Raw genomic sequence first — 14947 nt, forward strand, 5'->3', positions numbered from 1 at the left:
CGAGGGTTCGGATCCCACATACAGACCGGTTCCCGCTCACTGGCTGAGCGAGGTGCGGGAGCAACACCGAGGGTTGCGATCCCGTTGTCGGTCCCGGTACAGTACGGGCGCGACACTGAGGGTTGCGATCCGTTGCCGGACACGAAAAAAGAGACAAAAAGGAAAAAAAAAAAAAAAAAAAGATACTCTGGGGCTGGCTGGGGCTGGCTGGTTAGCTCAGTTGATTAGAGTGCAGCCTTGTAACACCAAGCTCATGGGTTTGGATCTCCATACTAGCCAGCCACCCCACCAAAAAAATTTGTACTTGCCAGCTGTCAAAAATAAATAAAATAAAATTTGTTATTTAAAAAAAGGCACTCTTAACCCCCAGTTCTATCTGCCACCCAAGCAGTGATGTAAGGTGCACAGTAACTGATTTAGAGCGGTGTTCTGTGCTAGGTAGTCTAGAATGCCATCAGGTGTTCTTGACATATTAGCTTTGACAGAGTACATATTAAGTACTACAGATATTATATCACTTATGTTACTGCAAGTTTTGTATTAAGGTTACTAATCAGTGCATAAGATAAGAAAGTGAAATGAGAAACTGAGCTTCACAGAGAACTGCTAATACAACAGGTTTTTATATAAATACAAAATTCTCTTAAGAGATTCAGTAAGGAGGGAAAACTAAAGGGACATAATCCAAACTGGCAAGATCTTCTGCCTTAAGATCCTAAGTTCAAGTTCAGTAAATAAATTGATGGATGACATTATTTGGAGGATTCATCACTAAGAGATTCAACAAAATATTTACAGTTCCTCATTAGAGCCCCCTGGTGGCCACCTAACCTCTAACTCTAAACTTGACAAACATAAAAATTCTACCAAAATAAGTCAGAACCAAAATCTAAAATAAAAGCAAGACAATCACAATTTCAGAGTTTTTATGGGCCGGCCCGTGGCTCACTCGGGAGAGTGCGGTGCTGATAACATCAAGGCCATGCGTTCGGATCCCATATAGGGATGGCCAGTTGCTCACTGGGTGAGTGTGGTGCTGACAACACCAAGTCAAGGGTTAAGATCCCCTTACCGGTCATCTTTTTTTAAAAAAAAAGACAATTTCAGAGTTTTTAATTAGGTCCTGAAAAGCTAAAATCAAAGCAAGATCTCTGATATGAATGGAATAGAAAATACCGTGCTGAATATTTTTAGTAAAGAAAATAGAAGAGTCGTTAGTCTTTCATGGTTTGGGGGACTAAGAAATGCCCGTCATAGTTTTATCCAGGGAAATTTTTCAAACAACACAAAAATGAACGTCTGGGACTTGCGTTTGTGTGTAAGTTACACTTCAATAAAAAGTTTACAACAACAACAAAAAGGAATGCCTGGGCTCCTGCTTCAGTAATGTGGAATAGAGCTTGCCCACTCTACAGTATATCCCTAATTAAGAAATACTAAATTCTACTCCATCATCTTACCTGCCCACATTTCCCTGATAGTCCAGATATTAAGTGACTCACCTAATGTCACATATCAGCTGCTGGGATCACAATTTGTCCCTACCTCCAGTGCTCTTTTTACCTCAACCCAGCCATGAGTTAAGGTCAATACAGACATTTCTCCTAGAGCAAGAATTTTTTGCAACATGAACTGGATAACTGTTATCAATTATAGAGTACATGATCTGCGTTATCTAAGTTTGTAATTGGTGGAACCAACAATTTAGTTCCAAGGAAAATTTTAAAAGGCCACTGCCCTTGCTACATAGCTATTTTGCTTGAGAGGCTTTGTGCTTTGTTAATGTTAACAATGACTGATAGGAAAGGGGATTGGAATACAAGCAGCCCATGCTTCTGGAGGAAGGCCCTTACTTGGGTACAAAAGCTTGATGTGGTCAAAATTAGATATTTAAGTTTTAAATCAATACACTTAACCATAAAAATTTTTTAAATTAAAAAATTTTTAAAAACCTTTAAATTACTGTGTAGCAAAAAACAACTATTATTTCAAATCTGAAATTCTCTATTACAAACCCCTTTTTTACATTGAAACTATTTTTTATTTTTTTCCTTTTTATCTTTTTTACTGACTGGTAACGGGATCGCAATCCTCCGTGTCGCGCCCATACCAGGGACCGGCAACGGGATCGCAACCCTTGGTGTTGCACCCGCACCGCGCTCAGCCAGTGAACGGGAACCGGTCTCCACATGGGATCCGAACCCTCGGCGGGAGCGCCGCCGCACTCCCAAGCGGCGCACTAGAGTGTGCCACCGGGCCGGCCCTACATTGAAACTATTTAGATAACATGATTTCTGATGTAAGGTTTCTTAAAATGTGCTTCAGCTGAGCAGACTACACCAAAAAATGGCTTTCCAGAGGCAAGTCCTTAGAGATCCCTGGAAGGTAAGGTTAATTCTGGAAGTTCCATTCACTGTTCGGCCTTCTTTTTCTCCTCTTTACCCTATTTTCTAAGTCCCCTCCCCGTGCCTACCTCCCTTCCTCACTCCCCCCACATATGTCCTCACTTTCTAGGCTCCAAACCTTAGCACTGTAAATGACCAAATCTTAATCTGAATCGTATCAACTTTGGGAATACAGCAAGCTGAAGATTATTCTGTAGATATATCTGACTTATCCCCAGACAGAAACAGGCAAGGAAAAATCCTCTCCCTCATACTCTTGGTACTAAACTCCTTAACACAGAACTCTAGCTCTCTTAACAATGTTCTGAAACTTCCTATTTTGCCTCAGGCCTTAACACTATGATAGTGATCCACTTATAACTTCCTGCTCTATTCTTTCCCATCACCCAATCAAAGAATTTTAAAAGAACCAAGAATGAAGACTACATCCAATTTCCCCATGTCAGAGACCCTGAATCACCTAGACAAATATAGTAACAACAATCCATGCTTACAACTCAATTCAATAAACTTGGATCTTAATCCAACAAAATATTCTCTGAGCATCTACCATGGGGAAGGCATAGTCCATACATTCCTTCAGTAAATATTAGTTATGTAGCTCCTTTGAGCCAAACTACTCTAAGTGCCAGAGATACAGCAATGATAGGACAAAGTAGCTATCCTCATGGAACTTATAGTCTAAAGAGGAAACAGATGTTAAATAAGTAAAATAAATATGAAGAAAAATAAGCAGAGATAGGGTATTTTAGATAGGTGGATCAAGGAAGGACTCTGAGGAAGTAAGACATGAGCAAAGACTTGAAATAATATAAAGAGAAAAATCCATGTTAAGAACAGGCTGAGAGCAATCCAGATGTACATAAATGCCCCAAGGCCAGAACAGTTTAAATGGCAAAGCCAGTATTACAGGTGTAAAGAAAGTAAAAGGGATACTAGTATAGTGGATGTGGCCAGAGGTAGCCACGGTTAAGGAATTTGAACTTTGGGAATGAGGAAGGCCCTGTGGTGCTGCCACATATAGAATGCTTCACCTGAATGAGATTACAGTTGACCTTTGAACATGGGTTTGAACTTCATGGGTCCACTTATACGTGGATTTTTTTCAATAAATATTAGACAGACGATTGTTCTTGTAAACATGATATAAACTTACAGTATCAACAAATACAGTAGAGTACTTTCTCTTATGATTTTCTTAATAATGTTTTCTTCTCTCTAGCTTACTTTATTGTAAGAATACAGTATATAATACATATAACATACAAAATGTGTTAATCAACTGTTTACGTTGTCAGTAAGGCTTCCAGTCAATAGTATGCTACTAATAGTTAAGTTGTAGAGGAGTCAAAAGGTAGATATGCGGATTTTGGACTGTGCATGGGTCAACACCCCTATCCCTGCATTATTCAAGCGTCAGCTGTATATAACAGTAAAGAAGATAAGGCAAATGTACAAGTAACTGTCATACAAGGCAGAGTAATCAGAAATATAACATGCACAAAATAGAATGTGAGTCACTGAAAGAGTTAAGATAACATTAAAAAGAAAGTTTCAGAGGACAAGGAACTTGAGGTGAGAATGTGGAAGGGTGAAGCACAGCATGAGGAACATACAGGGCTTGTTCAGCAGTCACGCATCCAACATGGCTGACACATTGGGTATGTTTAGTAGAGCACCAGATCAGACTGCAGTATGTTGTACTACAGAAAAACTGAAATACCTAATTCTGCAGTCAATGGAAAACCACTGAAGGTCCAAGCTGGGGGAGATCAGGGATAGAAATAAAATGATCAGAGCATTAATTGTTAAGATAGGGTAATATACAGGGTGGAATGAGGCTTTTGCAATGGTTGAAAAAACAATTAAGAAGCAAACTAGATGGCAGTTGTAAAGTGAGAACAAATACAAAAGTGGAGCAGACAGTATAGAAAGTTGAACTGACAGAATTTTTAAAATGGCTGGACGTTGAGGTTGGCCACATTGTGTAGGAGGTACCGGTGAGACAATCTAGATGGTTCATAATTTGTTCCAAAAAAAGCAAATAACATATAATACATAAAAATTGTTAAAAGAAGTCCTGCTTAGTGAAATGAGACTCTGGCTCTTGATAAAAGCTAAACTGCCAACCATTTAAAAAAACAGCCTTTACCTAACACTAAAATGACACTGATGATAAAATGACACAGCACCTAAAAGTACTTCCTTTCACCCTAGGAAAAGGAAGAAAGGTCTCTGTTTGACAGATGTAATGTGCAATAAACAACAGCAATGTACAAACACAGTTAGGGAGGGCCTAACCAGACACAGAGCCACATGACAAAGGCCAGTAAATCCCACTGGCCAAATATAAGAGAGAACTAAATTATGATTTGAATAGATTTCCACAAAGGAATAGAACTGATCATTAAACAAATGCAGTTCTACACACTGAGTCAGCTCTGTTATGGGAAGGGACAAATTCTGAGAGTTCAGAGTGCAAAGAAGCAGCCTGAATAATTATTTTTTCTGCTTAAAAAGTTCCAAGTAACATTTATTGGTTGGTTTCAAACTAAAATTTATTGGTCGGCCTATTCTAAGGTACTATATTTCAAACAAAAGATGGCACCACTTCATAAGAGCAAAGCACATTTTTAAAAAAAAGTAAGAAGTAAGGGTTACATAAAACTAATACCCCTAATAAATACCACTTTTCCTTTTAATTTATTTATAAAAATAATTCTGATACTCTGGTTCAAAAGGCAGCCATCTACTGTGTTGACCTACTAACATGAAACACAATTCTGCCAGAAACAAATTTTAATTTAAGAATAGTCTGCAAATGAATTTTCTAAAAATAAAGTTAGTTTAAAGTGTTTAAACTAACTAGGCTTCAAAGAAACATTAAGGCAAGAAACCAAGTTTTACAAAAAACATGATTCCAACATGGGATCCATGTATCCTAAGTTTCTAAACTTCCTTACTATCACTCAATATGCTACTGAGGCCTTTCATTCATACCTTTTACCTGTACACCCACGCAGGCTACAGCAAACAATTATATATACAACCAACTAGCAATTTGAACCTCTGCCCTTATACTATCTGATATTTTCTACATGTATTTATTGCCTGCCTTCCCCGTTAAAATATAATCTTCATGACAGCAGTGAATGTGTGTTTTTACAACTATATCCCCAGTACCTACAATAGTGCCTAACACATAGCTGGCACTCAGTAAGTACTGATCAATATATCTATAGGAAAGACAATAACTATATTCTTCCTACAAACAGATTCAAGCAACTATAATATATCCTGCTTGAATCTTCCACTTTTTACAGAATTATTTCTAATTTTGATATGTCTCCCCTCCTGAATTACAGAAAATACAGCTATCTTTGAAAACCTTGGAAAAGGTTCAGCGATTCCAGAGAAGCACTCTTCAATACAGCTCAGGGTCTAGTCTGAACTGGTAGAGGACATGTACAAGAACACCAGAGTCACTTCCATACACATGAAACACAAACAGATGGATGCTCACCCCTCAATAAAAGCAGTACAAAACATGCCAAGAAGGGATGCCACAAGACTTAATTAGTGCTCACAAGGAGCTTTGTGACACAAGATGAATGGTACCACAGACACAGAAAACATTACAAAGGTGTGGCAATACAATACCTCAAAGACAAGAATCAGTTTGTGACCCTGATGTAATGAGGATTCCAGGGACCACTGACAATCTCCATTTACAAAGCAAAGCATGGAACAGACCCAAAGTATCAAATGCCCTGTAACAAAGAGAAACTGACATGATAAGTCCTGAGTTGTCCTCCCAGCTGTCCCTTCCACATTAGTACCACTGTGTAGGCAGGCTTTTCTTTCACTTAAACAGACTTTTTTTCCATATTGTCTACTTTCTGTCCTTAATATAGCTTACCTCCTGCCCTGTAGCTGCTTCCATATCAAGAAACAGATCAAGAAGAGATCGGACTAGACGAGCTGCTTTAGCCTTGCTGATGGAGTTTAAGAAGGGTCGTACATACTTCAGAAGTCCTCCAAGCTCTGTGTGAAAGGCAATTCAGAAAGGAAAAGTAAACATCAATGTTAGGGACAAAATACCCATTTAAAAAAACCAACCCCAAATCATAAAAATCTACCTACATCACTGGATTCAGACTAAATGAAACTTACTATGAATTTAAAGCATTCCCAGCAGGTAACAGAATAGCAAAAGTAAGTTAACATCATACAACAAATTTGTATTCCATTCCCCATTCAGCCACTGGATTACTATGAAGGCCCAGGATAAGCTCATATCTCTGCCTCATTCCATCTTAATGAAAGAATAAACAGCAAAGTATCCACACTCTCAAAAAGTAGTTTTCTAGAACATGAAATATGCTGTGCCCCTACCCACCTTAGACAAAAATCCCTTCCTCACAACCAATAAATATAATCAGGTTATAGGAGTAACATGATCATAAACTTCCAAGTCTGCCTTAGCAGTTTGTGTTAAACAGACAGAGGTTTTCTATTCCAGGTTCCTTTTTCCCTCCCTTTCCACAGTACTTTCCAGTTTAGCCTTTAAGCAATAACTACTTCCCTGGCACCTTTGTGAATAAACTTTTCACAGAGAAGTCAGGGTGTTTTGCCCTTGAAGTTCTAGTATATCCTTTTAAAATTCCTAATTAATCTGCAAAACCTGTCTTAAACTATGACCAAAAAAAAGGTGTCTACCATGGAGGGAAGTACAGAAATTCTAAGAAAGTGTCTTTAGGAACAACAAACTAGAGATGTGCTTGTCATTTGCTAAAAATCAGAGAATGTTTCAACTAAACAACTGATGAAGTATTGTGGTGATGTAGGTTAAAATTACTTTAGTGCCACTACCTCTTTAATATTCTCCAATTGTAGACTCACTCTCCTGAGAACTCCAATTCAGGGCAAGTAAACCTCACTCTCCTGAGGATGCTAATTCAGGGTCCTGAAATTCTCCTCTGCCTGAATTATCAGAGGATACATGGGACTGTGTCAGGTACTAAAAGAACTTTATACAGAGTGGAAAAATTTATCTTTCCTTTCACTCCCCAGTACTGACCTTTGATTCCCAATGTCTAAGACTTTTTCCCATTCTGCCACCCCATCGACTCCACACAGGCTATTCACTTCTGCTTTCAAGCCACACTCATGCCACAATCCCATCTGAAATATCTTCCTATCCTCTCTACCTATGTAAATCTTAGATAACCTTTTAGGTCCAGTCCTTTTGAGTTTTCCATGATAACTCCAGTCTACAATGATTTCTTCCCCTCAAATTCCTTTTGCATTTATTTCACTTATATTACATAATCATAGCTTTTTTAAAGCAGTTTAGTGCAATGTCCCTTCTCCCACAGTATTTCCTACTATGCCTGAACAATTCTGATTGATTTCTCGTGACAGAAATGTTCAGAAAGCAGCCTATTCCAATGCTGGTCAAACCAAATTGTTCTTTTTTAAAACACAAATCTATACCTCCTTCCAAATGGCTTCAAATATTTAAAGATAACTATCATTTATGTCTAACTTTCCCCTTCCCCAAGCTAAACACCTTCAGCTATTTCAACCGTTCCTTCAATGTCCTTGTTTCTAGACTATTTACCTCCTTACTTGGTCTCCTCTAAACAAATTTTAGTTTGTGAAAGTACTACTTTATGCTGTGATACCCAGAACTGAAAACAATGCTCCAGGTAGCATACGTCAGTAAAGCAGAAGGCTTAAGTTCTCTTGATCTGGCCACCACACGTAATATAAAACAGCATATTTCACTTTTTCCAATAGCATTCTAGTTTGTTCTGGAGGGTGAGTCCATCGAGGTCTTTTCTGCACATACTACTGTCGAGACAGGTAATTCCTCACCTTCCTCTGTTTTGATAAATACTTAAAGTATACAACTTTATCCTCACCACAATTAAATTTAATCTTCCCGGCTTTGGCAATAACTGTGAATCTTAATTCTGTCCTCTATTGTACTCAGTCATCTACAAAAATGAGCATGCCTTCTGAAATGACTTTAACTATGATGCCAGATGCAGACCAGAAAAACACGGAAGTGCCCTATGACATGACGCTAAAGACTTCCTCCAGGTTGACAAATGATCCCTTTATTAACATGTTTTAGATAGTTACTCAGTCCATTGTAAATCCATAACAAGTACCTGTCATATTAATATTATGGCAAATGTTCAAACACCCTGCTTACCTCAGATATGTAGTCTATATCATCCCTCTACTCCAGGATTTGCAAACTTTTTCTGTGAAGGGCCAGAGAGTAAATATCTTTGGCTTTGCAGGTTATATGGTCTCAGTGGCAGGTACTCAACTCAAGCATTGTAGTGCAAAAGCAGTCATAGATGATATGGAAATGAATGTGCATGTCCATGTTCCAATAAAACTTTATATACTAAAACAGGTGGCAGGCAGCGCCCTGCAAATCTACCGGTCTGATAAGGCTAACCAAAAAGAACTAAGGTGAGTTTGGAATAATCTGTTCATAATAAACCAATAAACCCACTGTTTTAGGTGATTAATATCTCCTTATCAAATAATCTGCCCCAGAACTTCACTGCTGTTACCATTTGTAGTTACTAGATCTATTCATTACTTTTTTGAAAGGTGGAATAACGTTTGCATGTCCTCAGTTTCCAACCACCTCTCCATCCTCCATGATTTTTCTCAGAATAATAAGTGGCTGTATAATTATATCTGCTAGGATTTTTTTTTTAATACTAAAGTCAGAAATTGTCAGAGCCTAGAGACTTGAACTTAAAGAGACTATCTGCTCTCTCTTCTCTCACCTACCTTGCCTTTAATTCTTTCTTTCTGATGTTACTATCTTTTTCAGTTTGAAAACCATTTTTCTTCCCAGAAAAGGCAAAAGCGAAACATGAGCTAAGCAGTCTGCCTTTCTCTAGCACGTGCTAGCATAACATTTTCTCTAAACACTGAGTGTTATTCTTTTTACCCCAACAGAGAAACAAATGATCTCTTAGTTGCCATTTTTCAAGAGATTCAGTTCATTTTCCCTTTTAGTCTACTACCATTTTATATTCATTCTTGGTTATATGTCCTGTTTCTTTCCATTTTCATACAAACTAAGTTAATTTTTTTAAATTTCCATAAAATCATACTGACTTCTTTCTCCTATTCTTACAGGGATTATCTGCAATTATATGATCAGAATTTCCTTGTTACAAGCTCACAGAACTCAACAGATTCCTTTTACGTCTCAGGCTATGAAATCTGCAGAAACTAAGCCTAGGCATCATATCTGATGATGCTCATCACTACTTACAATCACTATTAAACATGAGACATCGTCTTATTCACTAATCCCCAAGTGACTTGTTGGTCAGGAACCCTTACCTTAAATTTTTTGTGTGGAGTACTTAGCACAGTACTAGGCACATATTAAGTGCATAATAAAACAAAATTAGAGATTAATGGAACGGACATATTTTCCATTCTCAGGGAGCTCAAAATCAAAGGAAAAAAACAATACAAATCTATCAATTTTTAACAGCAAAGACAGGTAAATGAACATAGGCCCCAAGACTTCCTTTAGTTTTCTATTCTGTATACCTATAAGTCATCCAACTTTCTTAGAAAATAATAAGCAACATAGGAAAGTTTTTGAAAGTCCCTATAATTCACCTATTAAATTCCAATAAGTTGAGCAGTACACTCCTAAACTTCCATCATAAGGTGAGGAGGAAAAGGAATAAGGAGAGAATAAGCACGAAATAAGAATTTCAAGCAAAGCAGTTATTTTTGGACAAAAATTACTGAAGCTCTGATTACATACCACACATTGCTTTTAATTATCCATGCCACTGAAGGAAAGCAGAGACTTGAATATTTCAACATCAGAAAAATCTTAAATCGCTTTACCTGGCTTTATAATTCTTTCAGAAAAATTATCTTCTTAATTGTGTTTTGCAAGGACTAATTGTCATACTGTTTTGGAACCCCCAAGCTCGAATTAACTGACAGGCAAAAGGAATCCATACATGTGTTAAACAGGAGAGAAGTCAGCCTAAGATGAAAATTCCACTACCCACCACTGACAATCCATAAGTAGAAACTATAGAAAAGCAATCACCATTATGCCATGAGGCTATGAGCTCTGAAGTGGGATTACATGGGTTCAAATCCTAGGTCTACCAGTTACTACCTGAGTGAACTTCAGTAAGTCATTTATATTGTTTCTGTGCTCAGTTTTCTCATATGTAAAAAGATAAGAGTATCTACTCCAAGTCATTTAGAGGACTGGATAAGCTAAACCATCTGTGTGCTTAAAAGAATAACTATGTTGTTCATAGTTAGCACCCAAAACCCATTAAGCATGATTCTTCTTATTAGAGCTAGTTAAAACAATATTTTAGAGGCCGGCCTGTGGCTCACTTGGGAGAGCGCGGTGCTGACAACACCAAGTCAAGGGTTAAGATCCCCTTACCGGTCATCTTTTTAAAAAAATAATAAATAAAAATAAATAAATAAAACAATATTTTAAATAATATACAAGACCCATGTAAACACATCCTCATAATTTCATTCACCTTTACTCAACTTTCTAATGATTGAGCCTAATAATTAATAAATTGGTTACCCTTAATTGGAAAAGATCTTAGTTCTCATGTTCAAAAAGTTTTGCCAACTTATCCCCATTATTTTCTTTGGTAACAACATAATTTGGGGGAAATTCATGAGGTGACTCACCAGCGCTTAATCCACTTCACATTAAAGTTGACAAAAATCACCTATTTTAACTTCAAGCAGATTTCTCTCTAAATACTATTACCACTTTACTGGTCAAAGGCCCTCCTGGTCAACAGGACTCTCTCCTCATTCCAAGGACACACCCATCATCAGAATATCATCTCCAGTCTACCCAGTCAACAGTTCAATCGCAACTAGAATGTTTGAACAACGATATGTACAAAGTCCTAGATACAACGGAGAAGGCTCCATGTAATGTCTTACTCATTCGGTATCAGAAAAGAAGGACAGTAAGCCACTTGGAGGTAAAATCCCTAATCATTTTCAAATCAGGGGCCTAAAGTTATTATCTACATATATACAATATATATAGAGTGGCTCAGTAAAATCACTGAAGACTAATGCCGTCCCTATGTAAGGGAATCCAGTGGGAATTCAAAACCCAGAAATAAATCACAGATCACTATATCCCAACAAAATAGGATTTTCCCTCACCTGCAGGACAAATCTCTACCAAGAAAGAACTGAATTTAAAGGCCACTTAACTTCCTGTTAAAAAAACTGAAGCTCAACTAGTTGCTAAGAAAATAAACTGTTGAAGATAGCATTGTGGAAATAACACAGGAAGACAAAAAAGAAAAGAAAAGAAAACTGAATTATACTACCAACTAAATGAATGTATAGATTCAATACCACGTTCCTTCACTCCAACAGAAAACAGTGACTTCACCCAGCCTTTCAGGTAAAAGCATTTCAGGTACAACCCGTTTGTAGCACTTACCAGCAGCTTGTCCAGTCTTCGCCAGGAGAGACCCCAGTTCCAGGATGCTCTGCTCTTTGACCTGCACTGCCTCCTCATCGTTTTCCTGAATGTCACGCTTCACTGGGAGAGAAAAATACAAACCCTCTTAAGATTCTCACAAAAAAAAAATGAAGACTGAAAGAAATTTCACCCTCATAAGACCCAATACAAACTCATATTTACCAAAAACCAAATTCTAAAGAGCTTTAAACACACACACACATGAACACCTCTAAACAAGAAAAAAATAAAATGATCATGTATATGTAGGACATGCCCCAAGCAAGCCATAAAAAATAGATTGCTCTCTGATTTTAAATGTGCCTTTTCATTCCATCCATTAGAATTTCCCTTATGGGCCTGCCCGGTGGCGCACTGCTACAGTGCGCGCTTGGGAGCGTGGTGGCGCTCCCGCCAAGGGTTCGGATCCCACATACAGACCGGCCGCTCACTGGCTGAGCGAGGTGCGGGCGCAACACCGAGGATTGCGATCCCGTTGCTGGTCCCGGTCCGGTACGGGCGCGACACTGAGGGTTGCGATCCGTTGCGGTCACGAAAAAAGACAAAAAGGGAAAAAAAAAAAAAAAGAATTTCCCTTACCCACACACACTGAGATTTCTGTTGTGGTCATTTGGTTAAAGCAAAATTAAAACAAAGCCTCATGCTAGTTACTATGTTATGTGAAGATATTTAAACATACCTATGTATTTACCTGCCACAAATTAATATCAAATGACCAAGCTACTGATAACTATGAAGCAAAAACCCTTTCAATAAACTTTAGGTAAAGCCTCAGCTGACGGGTGTGTTAGGGATAAGCAGTTCTATAAAGCCATTCAGGATAAACAACCCTATCAAAGTTCCAGCATGATCCTGAACAGTTAAGTTACACTTTGGAGAGACTGCTGCTTTATAATGAATTCATGTCCTGTTAAAACAACTTTGTGTTCCCTGTCCCACTTCCAAATACTAATAACTATTCTAACACTCAAACATCCAATAGTCTCTCCAAGTTCGTGGTGATAATTTTGGTAATCATCACTAGTTATCACTTTTCTTAACAAAGCATCGTGACTTGACAAAAACCAAGACTTTGATACTCTATGATGGAGTCTGGAAAAAGTAAGGCTGTCAACCATCATGACTCAAGCTTGCTCTAACAGTGAAGCTTTCAGGAAACTCTCTCTTAGTACAGCGGGCAACCAAGAAATGATCTAATCGTAATGGTTACCATAATTTCTACTTTATGAAAGACAAAATATTAGGCACGAGGCACAAAAAAATTAAAATTCATGCTTCTCACATTAGTTCTAAATGTTAGTGTGTACTCACAGAATAAAAATACATATGTAACAGTGACTGAGATAACTCTGGTTCTGCAATCGTAATTGATTTAAGATCGGAACTTCAAAATGAAACACCCCTTACCACTATCATTCATTCAAAGATGCATCCTGACCCCCACCTCCTCTCCTTCCCTAGTACCCCCAAAGATAAAGGCATCAAGATCTTGTCATTGTCCTTTCTCCATGCAGGTCTGGGGTACCAAAATTCGACAAAGTCAACATAAATGCCAACATCCTGGAAGTCCCACATACGCATGCATTCTCATACTACTTGTTGATTCTATTCAAATCTTCTCAAGCAACATTAAAAAGATCACATTATTACATGTGCAGTAAAGATCTAGCCCACGCCCTAACGGAACCCTTTATGATTGAACATTAAAAGCCTTCTCTGTCACCATCAATGTATTTTTTATTTTTGTTCACACCTGAATCCCAGTAGAAAGCAGTTGGAAGCAACTGGCGGGGGCTCCCATTTCAGTATTCCTATTGTGTGCAAGTTTGAGACAATCATACTAGTGTTAAGAAAACATTCTTGAATTGTTTCCGGCAATATGCAGCCGGCCGGTTCCAACAGTTCCCTGAACTCCGCGGCTGACAACACACTCACTGAACTCACTTCCAACCTCTATAGGGGAGACTGGGACGATTAGTCACCTCTTCTAGCCGGGCAGTCCCACCCCAACACCTCGCTCTTACACCCTACACAGGGCAGAGGAACGTGTCGGCCATCTCCTCAAACCAAACGCCAATCTGAACTGTGTGTCACCCCTCAATTTCCCAAATTCAGAAAGAGGCCCTCCTTTCGTGGAGCCTTCCGGTACGGGGCGGGAGAGAAGTAGCAGCTTCCAGCGTCCCGTAGAAGGAAACTCCAAGACAACCAGCGAGCGCGAGCGCTCCCACCCCGGGCAGGCTGTGCTGATAACAACGGCGGGAAATGCCTGTCCCGAGCGGGTTTCACTAGGGCCTTTGGACTCGAGACTCCAGACCAGTCCGCAAGAGGCCCGCCAGCCGGCACTGCTCCCGGTCCCGTGCCAGAGCGGGAGACCAGGCTGGGGAGGGATAGGGGGCCCGACTCGGCCCACTGTCCCAACCCACGTTGAGACCACCGTGAGTCAGCAGCCGGCGAACGGACGCGGGGGTTGCCTCAGAGCTTCCCACCGGAGTGGGACCCAAGGGGCTCCGGGGAGCTCCAAGCGGCCTGTGCCCCCGGCCCGGCCCCCCTCTCACACACAGTGAGTCAGCAGCACCAGAGCCTGCTAGCCTGGCCCCTCTCCGCTGCCGCCGACTAACACAGGCAGAGCTGGGCCACTGGGGCCGAGGAGGCAGCGCGGCGACCTTTACCGATAGAGTGGAGGATGTCGATGGAGGCCTCCCGGTCGGTACTGAGTAGAGACTGGGCTCTCTGGAACTCCACCACCGCCGCTGCCGCCATCTTACCGCTCTCACACCGTCCCCGGCCGCGGCCGCCGACGCCGGAAACACACACCCGGAAGGCCCGCCCTCGCATCCCTCCCCTCTCTCAGCCCCCCCGCCCCACTCCCAGAGCACTCCGGGAGTTGTAGTCTCTCCGCCGGGCGAGGGGTGCCCGCTGAGGGAGCGAGCAGGGTCGCCTCGCAGGTGGGCTGCAAGCTCCCCAGCTCCGCCTAGCGGCC

The 14947-nt window shown here is 40.0% G+C and overlaps 1 protein-coding gene across 1 annotated transcript in view; it reads right to left on the reverse strand.

Moving 5' to 3' along the window:
• PSMD11 (proteasome (prosome, macropain) 26S subunit, non-ATPase, 11) overlaps positions 1–14737 on the reverse strand; it is a 30082-nt gene extending 15345 nt beyond the window's left edge. The window contains 4 exon segments of the mRNA XM_008571098.1: positions 3571–3649; positions 6316–6449; positions 11926–12027; positions 14637–14737. Coding sequence (XP_008569320.1) covers positions 3571–3649; positions 6316–6449; positions 11926–12027; positions 14637–14727 — 406 coding nt within the window. The 5' untranslated portion in view covers positions 14728–14737.
• Between the last annotated feature and the right edge of the window lie 210 nt (positions 14738–14947).

This window comes from Galeopterus variegatus, unplaced genomic scaffold (assembly GCF_000696425.1).
Source record: "Galeopterus variegatus unplaced genomic scaffold, G_variegatus-3.0.2 Scaffold660, whole genome shotgun sequence".
In the NCBI taxonomy this organism is placed as follows: Eukaryota; Metazoa; Chordata; class Mammalia; order Dermoptera; family Cynocephalidae; genus Galeopterus; species Galeopterus variegatus.